At 34.6% G+C, this 20,588-nt stretch overlaps 1 protein-coding gene across 3 annotated transcripts; it reads left to right on the top strand.

The window, feature by feature from the left end:
• The first annotated feature begins 6,234 nt into the window (after nucleotides 1-6,234).
• Nucleotides 6,235-9,208, top strand: LOC113350032. 3 transcript variants are annotated; one of them, XM_026594099.1, is made up of 5 exons: nucleotides 6,235-6,689; nucleotides 7,053-7,248; nucleotides 7,344-7,664; nucleotides 8,198-8,406; nucleotides 8,589-9,208. In XM_026594099.1, exons 2-5 carry the CDS (start codon nucleotides 7,053-7,055, stop codon nucleotides 8,844-8,846), a joined length of 984 nt encoding a protein of 327 aa, XP_026449884.1. In that variant the 5' UTR covers nucleotides 6,235-6,689; the 3' UTR covers nucleotides 8,847-9,208. The 3 variants fall into 3 exon arrangements, with proteins under 3 accessions (XP_026449884.1, XP_026449883.1, XP_026449885.1); XM_026594098.1 differs by having other exon boundaries at nucleotides 6,235-6,861; XM_026594100.1 differs by having other exon boundaries at nucleotides 6,238-7,248; nucleotides 7,347-7,664.
• The last annotated feature ends 11,380 nt before the right edge of the window (nucleotides 9,209-20,588 follow it).

Here is a 20,588-nt window from a genome sequence, read left to right as displayed (position 1 = left end):
ATCATACCTAGCCGCAGTAGATTTCAGTTATTTTTCTGTCAACTTTGGTTATTGATCCATTTTGCTGGGATCAACTACCATTGTTGATACACAAAAAATCAGTATTCTGAACTAGTAAATTTAAATATAGTAAGAAAAAAAATACCTTATGATCAAGCCAAGTCATGTCTATTTTCGCTCCACCTTTTGTGTCAAATTCATCTCGAAGTTTTTTGAACAACATGTGCTGGTTCCAGCTTAGGAATATTGGAGTTCTGGTTTCAAAACCCTTCCTATTGTCGATGTAGTCCCCAGTGTGCTCACAGAACCAATATTGGATACAAAGAAATGAAAGATGTTTTTACTTATTTACTGTATGTAGCATTTTACTATATACAAATATAAACATTTTTGCTTTGAAATAAATGACTTTTACTTACCGGTAGCATTGAAGTGCATCCAATAACGATCCCTTTTTTTCCTTTTTGTTTTGATATATGCGAAACCAAATACTCTACAATGTGATCTGGCCATGACACTGCATCCATTTGTAGAACATAAGGTAACCATTTCCTCGCAAAGCTTGTTGTTCCTGAATCTTGGAAGAAAACCACCGCACATAACCACATGATAAAAAGTCTGACAAAATACTCCGGGTCTGACTCATCTCTAGCTGCAATCTATAGTTTGTTTTCTACCTCAGTTTTCGTTATTTTATCCTGACAATCTTGCTATTTCTCTAATCTGAACTTCTTATTCAAGAATTCCCTGCATTCATCTTGGTGCTTTGACTTAAGTTTCCTCCTGAACTCTTCACTCTCTAAAATTCTTTTTATTTTGAAGATCAGCGCAAATTCCCTTGCATCGAGAGAACACTCTGTATAATTATTTTTGGGATCTCCAAATGTCAGCTTCTTCCTTTCTTTATCAAATCCACTAAGCAGTAGCTGTATTGCTAGATTGATTCTCTCTAACCATTTAGGAGTCACTATAATGTTGTTGTTTGATGTGTAGAATGGGCTTAAGAAGTCCCGTAAAGGATTTGTCTTAAGTGCGTTTGCAAGGATTGGTTTCTTCGGATTTCCTTCTTCTTCTTCTTCTTCAAACATCTTGTGTAGAAAACTCCCCAACCAATGGAATGAGACCTCCTTTAAATGCAACTTCATTTTCCCTTGGCCTACCTGCATAAATGCAACTCAACCATTGACATATTTCTTTTTTAATAGTTAAACAACTTATTTCATTAATATTGCAGCATAAAGCACAAATCAATATTGTTACCTTTTAGTTCCTTTTTCTGCTTCACATATGATTCTTCATTTACTTTTTCTTCCTCTGATTCTTCTTCCTCCTCCTCTGATTCGTTCTCTTCTTCGTCTGAATCTTCTTCTTCCTCTTCTTCTAATTCTTCAATTGCCACCTTTTTTTTCCTTTTCTTACTTTTTCTTCTTCAATCTTCTTCTTCTTCTGTACCTTTGCTTTCTTCTTGTTCTCACTTTTTCGCTTTGTTGTTTTAACTTTCTCAATGCTTTGTGATTCTTCTTCTTCTGAATTTTATTGTATATCCTTTGCCGGTCTATCATTTTTCTTGTTCACCCTCTTCCTTTTGGTTGGTACATCTTCTTCAGTTTCTTGCTGTTCTTCTATCAATAACTTCTTGCTCACCCTCTTCCTTTTGGTGGCTACATTTTCATCAATTGGTTGTGTACTTTTCGGATTTATCCTTGGTGATCTTATCGTTTCTTTCATCTATTTCAAACAGTATTAATCTAGCCAACCTTCTTATAATCACAACAATAACAATTGAACAGTTAGTAAAAAGGGATCAACATCTGTTGTTGATCCTCTCTAATTGGATCAACTCCTGTTGTTGATTCCATTTTATGTGATCAACTATTATTGTTGATACCATCAAATGGTATCAACTCCTGTTGTTGATTATCATCGAACTACTGTTGTTGATCTATATAACATTAGACTTATATACTAGTTTCATATCTAATAGAATAGTGAAAAACAAACACATCTACATACAATTTTAAGGGATCAACAACAACAACTGAAACATCAACTCCTATTCTAATTCCTTTGAAGTTTACAGAATCAATATCAATATTCAACTTTCAACAAATAGCTATAACATTAATTATCAACATTCAACACATATTGTAGAATCAACAAAGCATTTTATGGATGTGGATCAACTCCAATTGTTGACCCCATCTATTAACATCAACATCATCTGAAACTGTTTTCTTTTTCACAATTTTTGTCATCAACATGTAAAGAACTTACACAACACACATAACAAAGCATTTTATGGTATCAACTCCAATTGTTGATCCCATCTATTAACATCAACATCAACCGAGACTGTTTTTCTTTCACAATTTTGACATCAACATACACATACAGAAAAACAAACACATACAGAGAACAACAAAGTGGGTGAAAATCAAATTAACTGAAGAAATTATTTCTTACCTCTTTCATCTGAAACTGCAACTGCTGAAACTCAAAATCAACTCCAATTAGCCTAAAATCAAAATCAATCAATTAGATACAAAACTAAGTAGATACCAAGTCATATCAAACATATTATAAGCAGGAATTGTTCATAAATCGTACATGCAACAAAATTTTTTTCTTCAGAGAAATAAATCTGATTTTGTAAACAGTAAGAAAGCAACGTCAAAATGTTAAAAAAATCTTCATCGAAACCAATATCTTCATCAATAGCAGTAAGGAGAAGATGAGAATCGTGTTTACCTCTTTGAATTTTGTCTTTGAATCTTCAAAATCAGTAAAACCTAGTTTTCTATCATTTCTTCTCTGATTTTTTGATTCTTGAAATTGAGAATGATTATAACCAAATCGGTTACTGAGATATATATATCAAAAGACGGTTTCTTTTTCAGTTTGGATTGACGGTTTCGAATTTGATTTTTGTTTCTGTAGTTACAGAAGAGCCAGATATAAGATAAGCAGGAGAGAGAGAGAGATCATGGGATGAATAGTAACGGCTACTACACTAAATGAAATCTAACGTTATAATTGTGGAATATATTCAGGGGCATTATAGTAATCTACTTGTCCGTGTTTTTGAGGGGAAGGTATTATTATTTTGGTGAGGGTATTTGTGTTGGGCCTCTATTATAGGGGCATTTAATTAATATGCCCAACATTCAAAGCATATGTTGCTTTAAGTTTAAGCTAAGATATCTTTGGAACCAAGCAAACAATATTCACCATTAGATGAAAACTTTGAATCTTATTCACATAAACTGGATATATACTATGGTTAGGTAAACCGTCACTGAACCGTGTATAAAGATTATGTCCAACATGGTTAGCCGAAACTAGCCGATTTTAATTAAAACCTTAGCACTCATTTTCATGAACACAAAAACATTTATCTTTAGTCACAATTATGTGATCAAATAAGTTTAATGTATTTATAGAGAACTAGGTAGGCCTACGGCCGTGACTCAACCTCTTTACATCGAAAATGCCTGGTTATATAGAGTTGGATTTTGGGCTTTACATCTATATATCACCTATTTTATTCAAGAATTTGTATTATGTTAGGATATGTGTTCAACATCTAATTTTGGTAACCGGGAGAATTTGAATACTTAACATTGTTATATTTCTCTCAACATGGTCTTGCATAATTGGGAAGGAAAAGTCGAACTTACTTAGTATTTGGTTCTGTATTCTTCTTCTTCTGCACTGTTTTGTCTTGCTTTAGCTACAATGTAGCATTAGAACTATTTTGTACTTTGTCACCACGAATGCCACATCTAGTGGTAATCTTGTTTTTCTCTTAATACATATTGCCCTTTTTGAGAAAAAGAAAACATTGTTGCATGCCTGAGATTCCTCCATCGATCAAATATCAAATAACACATATTAGACTACGTACAACTAACAGGGACTTAACCATGTCAAGTTCTTGAAAAAAGAAAAACCATGTCAAGAGAAATACTGCCGTAATTTATTTTGGAATGAAATGTCGTGTCCATGGCAGAAGATATGTGCAGGATGTTATTTGAATTCTGGTGGCATATGAATCTGACTTGATCTTACCAGAAAAGGTTCTTCAAAAATTTCGTCCAAGGAGCAATCCTATCTTACAACTATGAAATCAACTGACCTAGCAAGGTACGCTTTAGTTCTAACTATGAAAATATATTTATTCTCTTGAAAGGAATAATGAATTTACAAACTGTTCAACACTTTTCGCAAGATATTCCATGTCATAAGGAAGCTTAGATTCGGGTATCTATTATTCCTTACCACAGCCTCTCAATGTCAAGCAGGGAAAAGTTCTTCGATTCCCTGACATCAAAATCAACTTTGACATATATTGTATCCCTTTCTTACAGTATAAAGAATATTTTCATATGATATCTTCCAATTTGTCTCCCACAATTCCTTTGGTTTTGTCACATCAGAGAATTCTCACAATATAACTCACCACAGAACTAATAACCACTACGCCGCTATTTCTAAGCTCAAGTGAAAATAGATAACCACCTTAATAACCACAATGATCTATGCCCAACTTATTTAAAACGAAAGACAAAAGAAAGGTTCCTTCCGCTGCAATTGAGTTATGCTCATTTTATCAACAATATATTCTGTAACCAATGAAATGCACAATCAACACAGCCGTACATTTATTAATTAATGGAATACAACCAAGATAGATAACGTAGAAGTATCCAAGCATTTTGTACGGTTAATTGTTTACCTGTAGTCCAAAGCGACGCCTGTTAATTGATTACAAGATGAAATTAATTATGTTTTATCTTTGCACAGTAAAGGCAATCAAATTTGATCCCCAAGTTAATAAATTCTTATATAGTTTACCATAAGGAGGGTAAAATGTTGGGTTGGGTGGTCATGTTTTTACCTATGAAGTATGCCGCCACTACAATAGCAAGAACACCACCATCATTATTGCCATGTGACCAATGCCATCATTTTCAGTTCCCAAGTAGGGAGTCCTTCAAGGAGATGGAAACTTTAATCTTCCCATGCACATCAAAAAGGAAAAAAATCATGTATACATTGGACCAATCTACTATTTAAGAAAGGCTCTATGCCGAGATAGCTGCCAAATTACAAAACTCAAAAATTTTTGGAAAAGAATTAGCAAAAACCTTACAATATTCATGCTTCAATATTCTTTGTATCTTTCTGCTCGCATGGCCAAATCTGAATCCTTGCTTTCTGAAACCAGAAATAAAACAATGACAAAACAAAACACCAATAATTTAAGTGACGTTTTTTTCCCCTCTTTTGAAATTAAAAAGGAATGACTTGCACTCAGGAGAAAATGAAACATGATCTTCTGGCCGCTGAAATATCCCGACCGAATTGAACATAGACATTATATATCAGAGACAACAAAAACTCCTTTAATCTCCTGATCACACAATATTATGATAAATCTAATAGATTGAAGCTAATAGACAATTTCATTGTATGACTCTATTTATTCAGGAGGTTGCATCAAACCTCGGTATTTACTACAACAGGAGAAATTAAAACACAGTCGTTAAGCGCTTGGGAGAACTTGAGCTCGCTTTCCACGTTCTACTTGTTCTTGCATTTCGATAGTGGCACGTACTCTAGGTGGAGGAGAAATACCACCAATTCAAACCCAGATGGGATTCTCATGCACATTTTGAAAGAGATAGCTCAACCGAACCATAATACATTTCTAACTAAGTGACTTACGTATCCCATATCCCCGGAATTACAGCTCCAAGTCTTTAACAACTTCATTAATAATTTTCTGCCAGCAACATCATAGTTAAAACAATGTTGGAAAGTAAGTTAAGGATATCAGCAAGAAACTTTCACTATGATATATAGTCTTGGACAAATCAGAAGTCCATACAACAACCTTTGTTTTCGTATTGATATATCATAGGCACCGTACGTGAAACACACAACCAAACTATTTGAGTACCAATTAATTTCATAGTACCCAGAATAAAAGAAATACAAATCTACCTAAGCAAAGACGATTTCCTCGATTAAGTTCTGTAAATCTATAATATAAAGCAAAATCATTTGTTTGGTGTTAGTGACAGAAATTTTGGTGTCGTTTTTTAATTCCAACTCTACCCTTCCGTGTTTTCCATTTTTTTCATGGGCCATCGTAATAACGTACAGAGATGAAGTGTACGTTCGTAAAAATAATGAACGGCAAATATAGCACTTACGTTTTTTCCCTTCAGAAGTTCGATCTCTACTCATTCTTCTCTTTTCTTTTCTTCTCAATCGAGATTTTCTATCCCTTATCATTCGTTCTTCCCCATCGAAATCTTTTCTTTCTTCATCAATATAGATGTATTTCTCACTATATATTTCGAGTAAGCACAACTCAGTTTCGAATTTAGAGTACAGGGTTTTGGTTTGATGGAATATTCAATCATCATCTAACCTGTAACCCTAAATTCGAAAATTGGGTGAATTTATTGAATGACTTCCCCATTGATTACTTTACATAGAAACGTCAACCCCTCCCTTAGTGCAATTGATTGAATTACTTTTGAGGTGTGAGGGAATTAGGGTTTTGATGAGATCCCCAAATTTTTTTTTCTCTAACCTTCAGAAGAACAATATGAGATAAGAATTAGCAACCATCTTTTGAGTTTTATATTTTACGTCTGATCGTGTAGTTTTATGTTTTGGTAATTGTTACTATTTTTTGTTCATTTTGATTTTCCAATTTTAGGTTTGGTTTGGTTGTCTATGTTGAAAATGTTAGGGTAATAATTCGGATGATTACAGTTTTTTTTTCTTTCTGTGCAAGTGAAAAGAAGAGATCAATCTTAACCAAACAAGTAGCTTTGATCCAAACAGGTTGCATTCTGAATTACAATTGTATACAATTGTGCATTTCAGGGTTCATGTAAACTCTACCAAAGATTAACTTTGTCAGCATTACCTGTTTGTGCAAATTGCCTTAGAAAATATTGTTTTTTCATTTTTTTTTTATTCAAAATCTCTGTGCACCTGTTCATGACAGATTTAGTTCACCTTTTGCTTTGTAGATGGCTAGACGAAGTCCAAGAATTATTGCAAGGCAATCTCAGCAACAAAGAGATGCTGAGTTACAGTGGCTCAGTGAAAAACGGGATTCGATGACCGAAGTCGAAAAACAAACGCTCCGTGAAAAATATCATAATGCTTATCTCATTAGGAAAGCAAAGATTAGATGTGGAAACACAGCAGAGACAAGCAATCAAGGTAATGTTGTAGATGACGACAATACAACATTTTTACAACTCATAAGTTTGTGGTGATGGTGTGAACAAGAGAATACTGATTTTTTATATGTGCAGCAGGTTTACCAGTTTCTGATTTAGCTGGAGAGCATAAAGCAGAATCAAGTTTCATTCTTAGCCCTAAAATTGAGCTGCTGCGGAGAGAGCTTCAATTAGAGAAGCATCGTACTGCAATGAGAGAAAGAAGAAGTTCTATGACTGAAAATGAAAAGCATCAGTTCCTTGAAAAAGCCCGTTCGTCAATGAAAGAAAGAAGAAGTTTAGTGACTGGAAATGACAAACAGCTGATCCTTGAACAACTTCGAAGGGCTTATGAAATACGAAGAATAAGAGTGGGTGAGGGAACTAACAATGAGCACACAGCCGGTCCAAGTAGTGGTAAGTTTTAATATTTCTTTTATGTTGATGTTTCTATGTTAGTTTACTGTTTGCTTGCATCCATGATATAAAAGTAATAGCAATGATGGATTAGTTGAGACTCGAGAGATTATGTAACTGACCATAGAAATCCTTAACTGAAAATATTAAAACTTATGATTCTTAACTGAAAATATATTCAATAACTTACCAATATTTGTTATAGGAAACATCACATTTGATTTGTTATGTCCATGTCATTTGCATTTGAGATCAGTGAGTCTAAACCATCGTAGTATGAACCAATATTATAGTACCATTAGTGACTATAATTTTGCAACCCGTTAGACATTGCAGTCAGCAGGTTGTAATATGTTATTATTTTGTTCAACTGTCCCTAATAAACACAGTCATATTTGTTGTAAGTAATGTTTGCTTTGAACATAACTTACCAATATTTGTTGTAAGGCAATAAAAGTAACAGCCCAAGCAATACATAGACTAATTTTCTTTTCTTTTTTCTAATTGTTTTGCTAATCAAATTTTTGAATTAGAGCGCAATGATGTTCCTGTTATGAACCTCAGTAGAAGCCCAAGATTGATAGAGCAGGGCCAGGCTCAACGTCAGCATGTTCAGGGTTCAGACATACGTCTTCCCCGTCGAAGTCCTAGGATTGTCGAGCAAGTGAATCAGATTCGAGAGGATCACGCCACAGAGGCATCTCGAAAGAGAAAAGGCAAGGAAGTTGCACACGATAAACAGGTGTGTATATTTTATTCGAATGGGGTACATTAAGTTATGCCATCTTGCTACTCGCTCTGAATTTAAATAAGTATATAGTTTGCTTCTCAAAAATATGAATCGAGTAACTATATATTATAATTATATAAGCATCAGAATGCACAAAACTAAAAATGAAACTCATTTTTCTTATTGGAAAACAGAAACAAAGCCGTGCAAATAGTTACGTTCCAGACAGAAACACTTTGGAAGGCTTAGTTACAAGGTGCGAAGTTGCTGATCAAGTCATTACCCGCCAAAGCCCCAGACTTCTCGAGCAAGTGCAGCTCCAAGATGAGCTTACGGCAGAGGAATCCCGAAAGAGAAAGGGAAAAGCAGTTGCGGTATACCAGGTATTACTTTTACTAAGTTCTGATTTTAAATCTAACACCCCTCATTTGAACAGGCACAGAATGAGATGATGTGTTACTTCAACTGAGGGAAAAGCAGTTGCATTGTCCAGATGCACGAGCGCATGGAGGATCCATGTGTTACTTCCAAAGAACAGTTCCAGACACGAAACAACAAATGTCGTGTATCCAGAAGTCCTGTCATAAGTTTGTTTTTAAAATTTGATTCTATTGCTTTTATCAGCATGATGTGTCTATTCTTGGCTAATTTCATTATCAGTTTGATGTTTAATTTGTGTTAATTGTAATGTTGAAGGCAACCCTTAAAACCGATAGGATTATTATTTTTGTTCTTTGCCAATTGTAGGTTACATTGGCAAACAATTGTAGACCAATTTAAAAAAGTGTACAGATAGGTTGAGTAACATAAAAAATACAAGTATCACTCTCCTTTTACAAAAAAACTTAGCTTTCAAACTATATATATTAGTTTGAAACAACTGGATAAGTTGTTCCTGATACACCATTAGATCATCAGCACCCCATCTGCCCCCGTGCCATTATGGCACGGGCAATCCACTAGTTAACCAATATTCCGAAGTTCTGTAATGCCTTACCAATTGTACACAAAAAAAAATGGAAAATGGCAATTGTTAAAAAATCATGTGGAATCATTTTTATTGAAGAATGAAGCAAAAAATAGCATGGTAAAACTTGCACAAATGTGATAATCTAAACTAAGACAATAAAATAACATGAACTAATGAGAAAATTATATAACCAAAAGTAGAGGAACTCACAGGAATCCGTGAATAAATGAGATTGAGGTCGCACATTGCAAAATCCTAAATTTCTGCACTCCATGCAAGATTTTCTAAACCCTCTTAACCTAAAGCTCCGGGTAAAAAATCGAGAAAAAGTTGTTTAGTTAACGAATCAGTTAGATACAAAGAAATATTAATCAGTTTGAAGGGAAGAATTGAAGAGCATTCTTACATTGTTAGGTGTTCAGAGAAAAACGAAGCTGCAGCTAATGTTGGATTTAAAGAAGAGTTTCAGGCAGCCTTCTACCAACTGGCCGATAATAAACTTGAAGGTGATTTAAAAGGTAGACTCCCTTCTTAGGTTCTAATGAAATTTTGGAATATTTCGAAACCTCGGAACGGGGAAAAGAGGCTTAGTGCACAGGCAAAATTAGTGGCTTAATGATGAGGCAAGGGTTAGCTTAGGCTTGGGCACACGGCATAATCAACAGCGTCCAAAATATTAACATAACAGTCCTATGATGACTAAAATCAATGGTCACCTTTGACTTAGAATCAAACCACTAGCAATGAATCGAGGCCGTAGGATGACCGAAATCAATGGCCCTAATTGACTCATAGACAGACAGCCTTCTTCCTTATAATATAGATTAATCAAATGCATATCATCTCATAGAAATAATCTAATCGCAGGTGAATCATAATCGACATAGTTGGTAAATGCACAAAGCACAAATACTTGAGTCGGCTGAGTCTAGGTACGCGGACAGGTTTGCAAACATATAAGCAAAACCGAGTTCCGGAGTTGACATAACTTTTTCAGTTCACGCACCGGTTTGCAAACGTAAGACTTTTACCGGTTCCCTTACCACAGTTCCAAAATGGTTTGCATAAGAATATGCATACCTATCCGGATCACGAAACAAACAGATTTTCCCATGATGTGCATACGAGTATGAGTATCACACAAATCTGAAAGTCGATATATAGCTACTCCACTACGTGTACAAGTACATGTAATACGACTTCAGACATATAACAGTTTTTTCAGTTTGTAAGACTAATAACACTATCTTGTATTCCGAATATAGTAGTTCTATATTTTTCTAAATCAATTCAAAACATTCCTGAATAACATAAATGACACATATCACTAATCCAGGCTATTTTTGAATAATAAAGTTGAATCATGATTTGGTTCCGAACAATAAATTGTTCTCCACCGAAATTGATCAAGTATGAACAAATGTTCATTAAGATTAGTCATTATATTTTGAGAAATTCGTAAACTAAATAATCAGTTCTCGACTCGAATTTCTTGTTTATGCAAGATAGTCTAATTAGTTATGCGACAAACGTCTAAAGGATAGAAAAGTGAATATAACTTGAGAAATAGGTGTTTCAGTCTTCACTTACCTTTTGTTGATGAAGTTCTCTAAAATCTTCGGTTGATCTTCTCCTTTAAATGGTAGAATGCAAATGATGACTAAATCGTTTCTCAACTACCTCTATCCTAGAACGAGACTTAACTAATTGTAGACTAGAAATAGATATATAGTTTTGACAACAAGCTTGATATAACAACACTTGTAAGTTCGACCGAGCAATGCTCTAACAATCTCCCCCTTTATCAATTGTAGTGAGAAAACTATTAATGCATATGGATAACAAAAATAAAGTTTTTCGAAAAACTCTTCGATCCATCATGCCTTGATTTCCTTGGTTTCTTCAACTCTCCTTGAACTCTTCGTTATCTCAAGTCGCAATGATTTTGAACCTGTTCAACTCAGCATCGTTGTCGTTGAAGAACCGATTCCATAACGATAATAACTTTTAAAAACAAATATACTCAATCGTCGTTATACAGAAACATAATATTATTATCTTCTCTCCAAAATTCAATTGTATCTCAACTCTGTAGTAAAACTACGGTGATATGTTTCTCCCCCTTAATCAATACTTATATCTTTTGTATAATAGGTAAAACCTATTGCTAAATGATTCACTCCCCCTTACATAATGATCCGTAAACCATATGTATGTAGTATGAAACTACTAAGTAATTCTCCCCCTTTTTGTTAATAAAATTAATAAAAGTACGAAAATCGCGGGATCATAATGAATACAACCAAAAGATATCTCAAGTTTAAGTAATATGGAGATACTACATAATAACATAGTTAAAATGTAACTCCTCATATCAACTTATCTAGATGATTTCACATAGTAATAAATACTTAGCGTCCATCCTAGGAGATTAAAAAGATACAAGCATCCCCTTTAAAATTCCACAACCACACTTCCCACAAAGATATAGAAATTAAGTACAAGTTCATTTAAGACCCCCCCCCCCCCCCCCCCCCCCCCAATTAAATGTAATTCCCAAGAGAACAACATGAGTGACCTTACTTTTGTGAAAAAGAGGGATTTAATACTATGAAAACAATTCCTTACCTAGAACTCAAGTTTTTATTTCCCAAGAGACATGGATAGGTGCATGCGCAATTGGTAAAACTTGATTTAATGAACCAAAACACCACCAATAGACTTCCGTAAGTGTTGAAACGTTGCGGTGTCTAGTGGTTTGGTGAGAAATCAGCCAATTATTGTTCTGATGGCACAAACTTTATGTTGACTACACCAATTTTCATAGAGATCTCTAATGAAGTGGTATCTTATGTCAATGTGCTTAGTTCTTGAGTGATCAATAGGATTCTGAGTAATTCGAATCGCACTTGAATTATCACAAAAGATTTTCATTGTTCCATTATCGATTCCATAATTAGTAAGCATTTGTTTCATCCATAAAATTTGAGTACAACACGAACCTGCAACAATGTATTCCGCTTCGCACGTTGATAATGATTGTGCTTTTTTTTTGTTGCTATGCCAGGCAACAAGATTTAGTCCTATATAGTAGAATCTTCCAGATATGCTTTTCCTATCATCTACACAACCTTCCCAATCTGCATCACAATACGCAGTAAGATCAGTGTTAGTATTAAACGTATAAGAGAGACCAAAAACGATAGAATGATGTACATATCTTATGATCCGTTTTGCAGCTGCAAGATGAGATTCTTTTGGCCTAGCCTGAAATCTAGCACAACAACCAACGCTAGAGGCGATACTTGGTCTTATTGCTGTTAGATATAGAAGACTTCCCATGATGGATCTGTAAAGGTTTTTATCAACATCAACACCATTCTTATCCTTATGCAATTTCTCTGTAGTGGGCATAGGAGTAAATTTGGGAGTACTTTTCTCAAGATCAAATCTTTTAACAAGATCTTTTACGTACTTTTTTTGAGAAATATAGATTTCATCCTTGTGTTGTTGAATTTATTGACCCAAAAAGAATCTTAATTCACCAACATTGCTCATCTCGAACTCCTTGCCAAGAGAAGTTTGAAACTCCTTAGAAAGTTTCTCAGAAGTAGACCCATATATTATGTCATCTACATAGATTTGAGCAATAAGAACATCTTTCCCGCTCCATTTGGTAATAGTCTTATCATCTCATCCTCTTGAGAACCCTTTCCGAAGAAGTAAAGTATCAAGCTTTTCATACCACGCTCGAGGTGCTTGTTTTAATCCATACAACGTCTTTTTTAGCTTAAAGACATGATCGGGATACTCTGTACTTTCAAAACCTTTAGGTTGACCAACATATATCTCTTCCTTCAAACACTCATTCAAGAATGCAGATTTTACGTCCATTTGAAATAGCTTAATCTTGAGAAAACAAGCATGAGCTAATAATAATCTTATGGACTCAAGGCGGGCAACAAGAGCAAAGGTTTCGTCAAAGTTGATTCCTTCAATATGTGAATATCCTTGAGCAACAAGTCTAGCCTTATTTCGGACCGCTGTACCGAATTCATCTGATTTGTCCTTATATATCCATTTTGTACTAACAATATTAATGTTAGAGGGACAAGGCAAGAGTTACTATACATCTTGTATTTTGAATTGATTTATCTCTTCATGCATAGAATTCACCCAGAATGGATCATTCAGAGATTCATCAACATTTTTAGGTTCAACTTGCGAGAGACAACAACCAAAATTACAAATATTTCGGAGTTGATTTCTCGTCTTAGATGTGGACTCCGTACCTACAATAATATTGTCAATATCATGATTCCTATGAACCCACAAATGTCGTGGAGTGGCACGTTCAACATGAACACCTTGAGTAGGGTTTTTCTCCTCGTCATCGGAAACGTCGGAATCAGTAACCGTTGGTACAACTTCCACTGATTCCGAAACTTCTTTGACTTTCTCAGTTGTTTCCAAGAGAGGTAACTCAACAGGAGAGTCATCATGATGAAAGTCCTTCAAATCATCAATGATAACATTTTCCGATTCCATCATAACACGATTTATGAGATTATATACTCTAAAACCACGACTGTCAGATGCATAGCCAAGGAAAATACCTTCATCGCTTTTTGAGTCAAATTTTCCTTTCTGTTCTCGATCCTTGAGAATGTAGCACTTAATTCCGAACACACGGAGATAGTGTAAGTTAGGTTTCTTACCATGCCATAACTCATAAGGAGTATTCAGAGTTCGTGAATGTACACACGATTGATCAAGTAGCGGGAAGTAAAGACTGCTTCTCCCCAAAATTTAATGGTAAATTTTTGTTATGGAGCATTACCCTGGCCATTTCCTGTATACTTATATTATTGCTTTCTGCAACTCAGTTGGCTTGCGGAGTGATGGGTGGAGAATATTATTGAATAATACCAAGTTGGTCACAAAATTCGAACACTTTAGTGTCTTTGAATTCAGTTCATCGATCGCTCCTAATTTTCTTTAGTCTGCGACCTTGTTCATTCTGTATTCCATTAATAATAATCTTGAATTCACTTAGGATCTCATTCTTGTGAGCTAAGAACGCCAGCTAAGTAAATATGGTGTAATCATCAACCATTACCAGAGCATATTTCTTCCCTCCAACCGTAGGTTGTTCAATGGGTCAAAAGAGATACATGTGAATTAAATCAAGTAGAGATTTGGTGGCAATGTCTCGAGATGATTTATATGAAACTCGTACATGTTTGCATTTTTGACAAGCTCCACAAACACCATCAGTATTAGCATTGATTTTGGGTACACCTCTAACAAGTTCTTTGTTAATGATCTTGCCAAGAAGGCGAAAATTGATGTGACCAAACACTCATGCCAAAGATGTGTAGTGAAAAAGCGGGAGTCTAACAACCACACCCAATAATTCGTTTGGCAATCTGTATGGACAAACTCCAATATACTTTAAAGAGAATCAACTAGATAGTCAGACTCAATCTTAAGAAAAGTATATCAAAGAGTTATATCTCAATTTCTCAATTCAATCCGCAATCAAACAAATAGTAATTTGCGAGCCCAATTGAATATAAGAAATAACTTGGACGGTATCAAAAACCAATATCCAAGTATCAATCAATTTAATCAACAATCAAAGGTCGGATTCACAATTGATTGGACTCACATACAACTTGTGATGTTTCAATTATATAAACAAATATAATGCAGAAAAGAAATAATCCAGGCACCAGAAATTTTGTTAACGAGAAAACCGCAAATGCAGAAAAACCCCGGGACCTAGTCCAAAATAAACACACACTGATTATAAGCTGTTACACCAAATTCCTACTACCTATTTAGACTAGATGTAATACCTTCTTCAGCTATATTCAAGCACTCAATAAAACTCCTAGCACAACGCCGATTGTCTTTATGAATTTTTCTTGTAAATCTTCTAGCTGAACCCAAGATTATCTTTAGAAGATACACCAACACGATTGATACGATTCGATTTTTGTTTGCACAAAACACCAATTTGATTTCCCTTTAGATGTAAATCAAGTTTTTTGGAAATCTTGTGTTTATTTTGATAAAAACAATTACTAGGTAAAAGTAATATCAAAACAAACTTGTAGATTAGGGTTTTAACTTACAATCAGTATACGTACACACAAGGAGTCCGTGAACCTGATTTTCGTAAGTGAACTTGGGTGATTCCAAAGTGAAAAAGCGGGGTCTAACAACCACACCCAATATTTTGCTTAGCAATCTGTATGGAAAAACTCCAATATACTTTCTAGAGAATCAACTAGACAGTCAGACTCAATCTAGATAAAAATTATATCAAAGAGTTTATATCTCAATCTCTCGATTTGATATATACTCAAGCAAATAAAAATCTGCGAGTCTTTATCAAATACAGGAGAGATAACTTGGATGGTACCAAAGACCAAAATCCAAGTGTCAATCAATTTAAATCAACAACCGAAAGGTCAGATATTCTAATTGATTGAACAACACACAACCTGTATTATTTCAATTATATAAACAAATATAATGGGGAAAAGAAATAACACAGACACCAGAAATTTTGTTAACGAGGAAACCGCAAATGCAGAAAAACCTCGGGACCTAGTCCAGATTGAACACACACTGTATTAAGTCGTTACAGACACTAGCCTACTCCCAACTAAATTCGGTCTGGACTGTAGTTGAACCCCAAACAATATCACACTGATCCAAGGTACAGCTATGCTCCTACTTCTCTGATCCCAGCAGGATACTACGTATTTGATTCCCTTAACTGATCTCACCCACAACTAAGAGTTGCTACGAACCGAAGTCGAAGACTTTAATAAACAAATATGTATCACGCAGAAAAGTCTATGATAATAGATAAATCCGTCTCCCATGAATATACCTATGAGTTTTGTTCCGCCTTTTGATAAACCAAGGTGAAAAGGAACTAATTTATAAACAGTTATTATATTCCCGAAGAACAACCTAGTATTATCAATCACCTCACAATAGTCTTAATCGACGCAGCAAAAAAAGATATTGTGGAATCACAAACGATGCGACGAAGATGTTTGTGATTACTTTTTATCTTGCATAACGGAGATAGAAATCTCAAGCCAATTATTACAATTTTACTCGTACGATAGAAACAACAAGATCAGATCACACATATACAAGAAAACTAGTATCGGTCTGGCTTCACAATCCCAATGAAGTCTTTAAGTCGTTAACCTGGTTTAGAAGAAGAAACCAAAGGTTAAAGGAGAATCAACTCTAGCTTAGCACAACCAGTATCACACATAATGTGTAGGGATTAGGTTTCCCAGTTGCTAGAATTCTCCCTTATATAGTCTTTCAAAACATGGTTTGCAATCAATGTTAGCTTGGTAAAAAAGAATTCAATATTCACCGTTAGATGAAAACTTGATTAGATTCAAGCTAATATTTATCAACCGTTAGATCGAAAACATAGCTTTTTATACACAAATGAAATGCACATTCCTGGTCTTGTGGAACCGTACCCAAACCTGCACATTAGTTGGTTGAATAATAGTTAACCAAATGGTTAGCCATATGATCAGTTTCATATCAACATATTCTTCTTCACCATAACTAGTTCAAATGACTCAAATGAACTAGTTAGAGAGTTGTTCAATTGAAAGGAAATCTTATGTACTACACAAGACACAATTGAAGAAAAAACGATTTGATTCACTTGAATCGGTTGATGAACTATATAGCCACGGTTTGCAATTGCATTACTTAGTTAATATGAATAAGTTCACAAACATCGTTTTTAGATATAACCTACTCAAGTTCGCGGACTGGGTTCGCAGACTTAAGTCCCCGGATGGAGTTTACAAACTCCAGCAGAAATTCTCGGGTTTGATAACTTCGCCAGTTTGTAGACTGGGTGAGCGGACTGATCTCGTGTACTACTCCGGTTCACTTGATCAACAAAGTTCGCAAACTTCGGTTCAAGGAATAAGGACTGATACATATATGTGTTTCCACAACAATGCTTATATCCTCCAATGGTTATATAATCTAAACTCTCATTTCAATCATTGAAACATTCTCAGAGGACGTTATATAGTTGTTATTCACAAACCATTTTTCGTCAGAGCAATTTTCAAAGTGATTGAAACATAACATGACTTTCGTTACTAGGTAAAGATGAACTTGGCTAAAGCAAAAGCTTATTTCGAGAAATAGATAGGCGAGATAAACTCGGCTCGAAATACCAAATGTATATAATCTGTCTATATAGCAAAACGACTTTTGTCTCAAGATAGGAGATAAATATACTTTTGAGGGATAGATAAGTTCAAGTCTCCACATACCTTTTAGTCGATGAAGATCCACCAGTTCTTTAAGTAGTCCTTCGTCTTGTATGATGATTTCCATGGAGTTCTTGAGCTCAACTACACTTTATATCCTAGTCCGAGACCTTAGCTATAGTAGACTAGAAATCAAGACTTATAGTTTTGATCACTAACATTGACAAACATGCTTGAGATAGCAACGCATGCGAGTTCGACCGAGGAATGCTCTAACAATCTCCTCCTTTGTCAATTTTAGTGACAAAACTATCAACAAATATGGAATACAAAAAATATATAAATGAACTTTTGTAGCTTGTATTCCACATGCCTAATCTTCAACATTACTTGAAATCTTCGTTACTTCCAAGTACTCCAATGATCCCAAAGGTTGTAAGTTTAACATCACCGTTGTTGAAAATCCGTAGCTATAACAACGAGAAAACAAGAGTTCTCAATCATTGTTATACAATGTCATAGTATCATTACACAACGTCAAAGTTCAATTGTATCACAACTTTAACAACAATACTATGGTGATATGTTACTCCCCCTTAGTCAATACTCCATCTCACATGGAAACCACTCCCCTTTACATAATGATCTGAAAACCATATGTATTTTTAGTGTCAACTACATATTAATTCTCCCCCTTTTTGTCAATAAAATTGGCAAAGGTACAAGAACGGGATCCTAATGAAATTTCCGAAAGAGATATTTCATGACCAAAGGAAAGCCGAAGCTAAATGCATTCATCAAGGAGTTTATAAAGATACAAGATAACCCTATAATATTCCATAGCCGCACTCCCCACAAAGATTTGGCAATTAAGCACAAGTTTAATTAAGAACTCTCCCCCATAAAATGTCATTCCCGAAAGAACAACAAGAGTGACCTTAATTTCAAAAAGAAAAGAAGGGTTTCTTTGGACATAACAAATCACATACGAGTATGAATTTGAATCCAAAATATTCAATTAAATTAACCATAAGATAACCCATGATTAATTTAATCAAACATACTCAACATATGTAAACTTATGGAGACTTAAAAACACTCAATTAGATTAATCACAAGAAAACCCATAATTAATCTAATCGAAATACACAACTAAACTAATCACAAAAGTAATCAATTTAATTGGTCATGCTCGACAAAAAGTATCTCATGGAACAACAACTATGTCAAAACAATGACTCAGTCGATAGAGCTCAACATAAGACACTTTATGGAACAACACAGTATGTACAAAAAAATTGTGGATCGGAGATCGACCTTATACCGTGGAATAAGCAAGGACTTGTTCTATTTTCCATCACCATTTGGACAATGACATTCAATAGACATAATCCTTGAACACAAAATATTTTAACCTATCTTCCATCAAGAATTGACATAATAGGCTTAACTTTTGTATTTGTCAAAAGTCAGTTCATTCTTTTATCAATACATGCATATCAACTCATGAACGACTTTACTTTTGAAAAATTATGGGACAATCAAGTTCATGGACGTAAACATACATATCCCATAACAATATTGCAATACATAAAACCATAAATATTAATACTGCAAAAATCATCTTCCAAACAATTTTAGAATTTAAACAAATAAACCTAAAAACATGAAGATGAAAACATTGGACATAGCTATGTGTAATCACAATAATGTATATTCCAAACTGTAGTTATCCTTCTAAAAAATAAGAATAAATTCTCATAAGAAGTTTCCCAGGCATCAAGACAAACTCTTAATGCACATACAAGATGATTTGTCCTTACAGGGTACAATCAATCTTTTTCGCATGGATTTACACCAATAATAGCTACCAAAGGCGTATAAAAATATTTTTTTAACAAAGAAGAACATACAAAGTCATTAACAACCATGCACCATAGTTCACATAAAATGATTGTGAACATTCAAGAATCCCATAGTAATGCGTACTACTGCCCATTCTTGAACTTCCTTCTTTGTGATTCACCAACAACATTCTTGTAAAAGATACACATGAGATTATAAGAGTACTAATCCATGAATCCAAGTGCCCAAGTCCAAGAGAAGTGGAACAAGTGCGACGAAAGGGAGTAAAACACTCAAAAACAAGATACATGACAAATACCAATCTTAACTCATCCAAATTCAAGGTATCTCATCTCCATTTTGAAGAGAATTCAAAGTGGAAGTGATTTCAAAAATAATGAGGTCCATCCGAGTTCGGACGAAGAAGTTACGACCAAAACAGATTTACCGAATATCGACGTCAAGTATGCATACGGGTTTGCAAACGAATTTTCATATCCTGGAGAAGTATGCAGACGGGGTTTGCAAACTTAAACCCCTGGATTTTGGTTTTAAATGATGTTATGCATACTTGGTATGTGTACCATGAAGTCCAAACATCCCGAACTAATGTTTTCAAACCTAAACATTTAAGAACCTTAAACACAAATCAAGTTAGATAGAAATAAACGATAATCAAGGTACATGGATCATTATAAGTACTCAAACAAGTAATAAAAACATAAAACTTTCTCAAGTTTATAGATATACCTTTTTAGAAAAGTACAATTTAATTCTATAGCCTTACCGAATATAATCTGTGTGCCCCAGTTGTTGTGCTTCCCTCACCGTATACATAGCAGGGCATTTCTTGGTGAGGATACACTTTCAACACAAACAAGTTGTGTTGAGGTGAATAATGTCTTGCTCACCATGGAACCAAGAAAGAGTTTCTTTCCAACAACTCTTAAATCTTGTAGTGTTGAGAAACACCCAAGGAACTGTTTTTATAAGTCTATCAAAGAACTTCAAGAGAACCCAAAAAGATTTGTGTTTCTGATTTCTTGTTTTCCAACTTATAAAAAACAGTTTCTGCGGATAGTTTTTAGTACTGC

This window comes from Papaver somniferum, chromosome 2 (genome assembly GCF_003573695.1).
Source record: "Papaver somniferum cultivar HN1 chromosome 2, ASM357369v1, whole genome shotgun sequence".
Lineage (NCBI taxonomy): Eukaryota > Viridiplantae > Streptophyta > Magnoliopsida > Ranunculales > Papaveraceae > Papaver > Papaver somniferum.
Note: the sequence above shows the minus strand (reverse complement) of the source record. Positions and strands in the feature narration are given on the sequence as shown.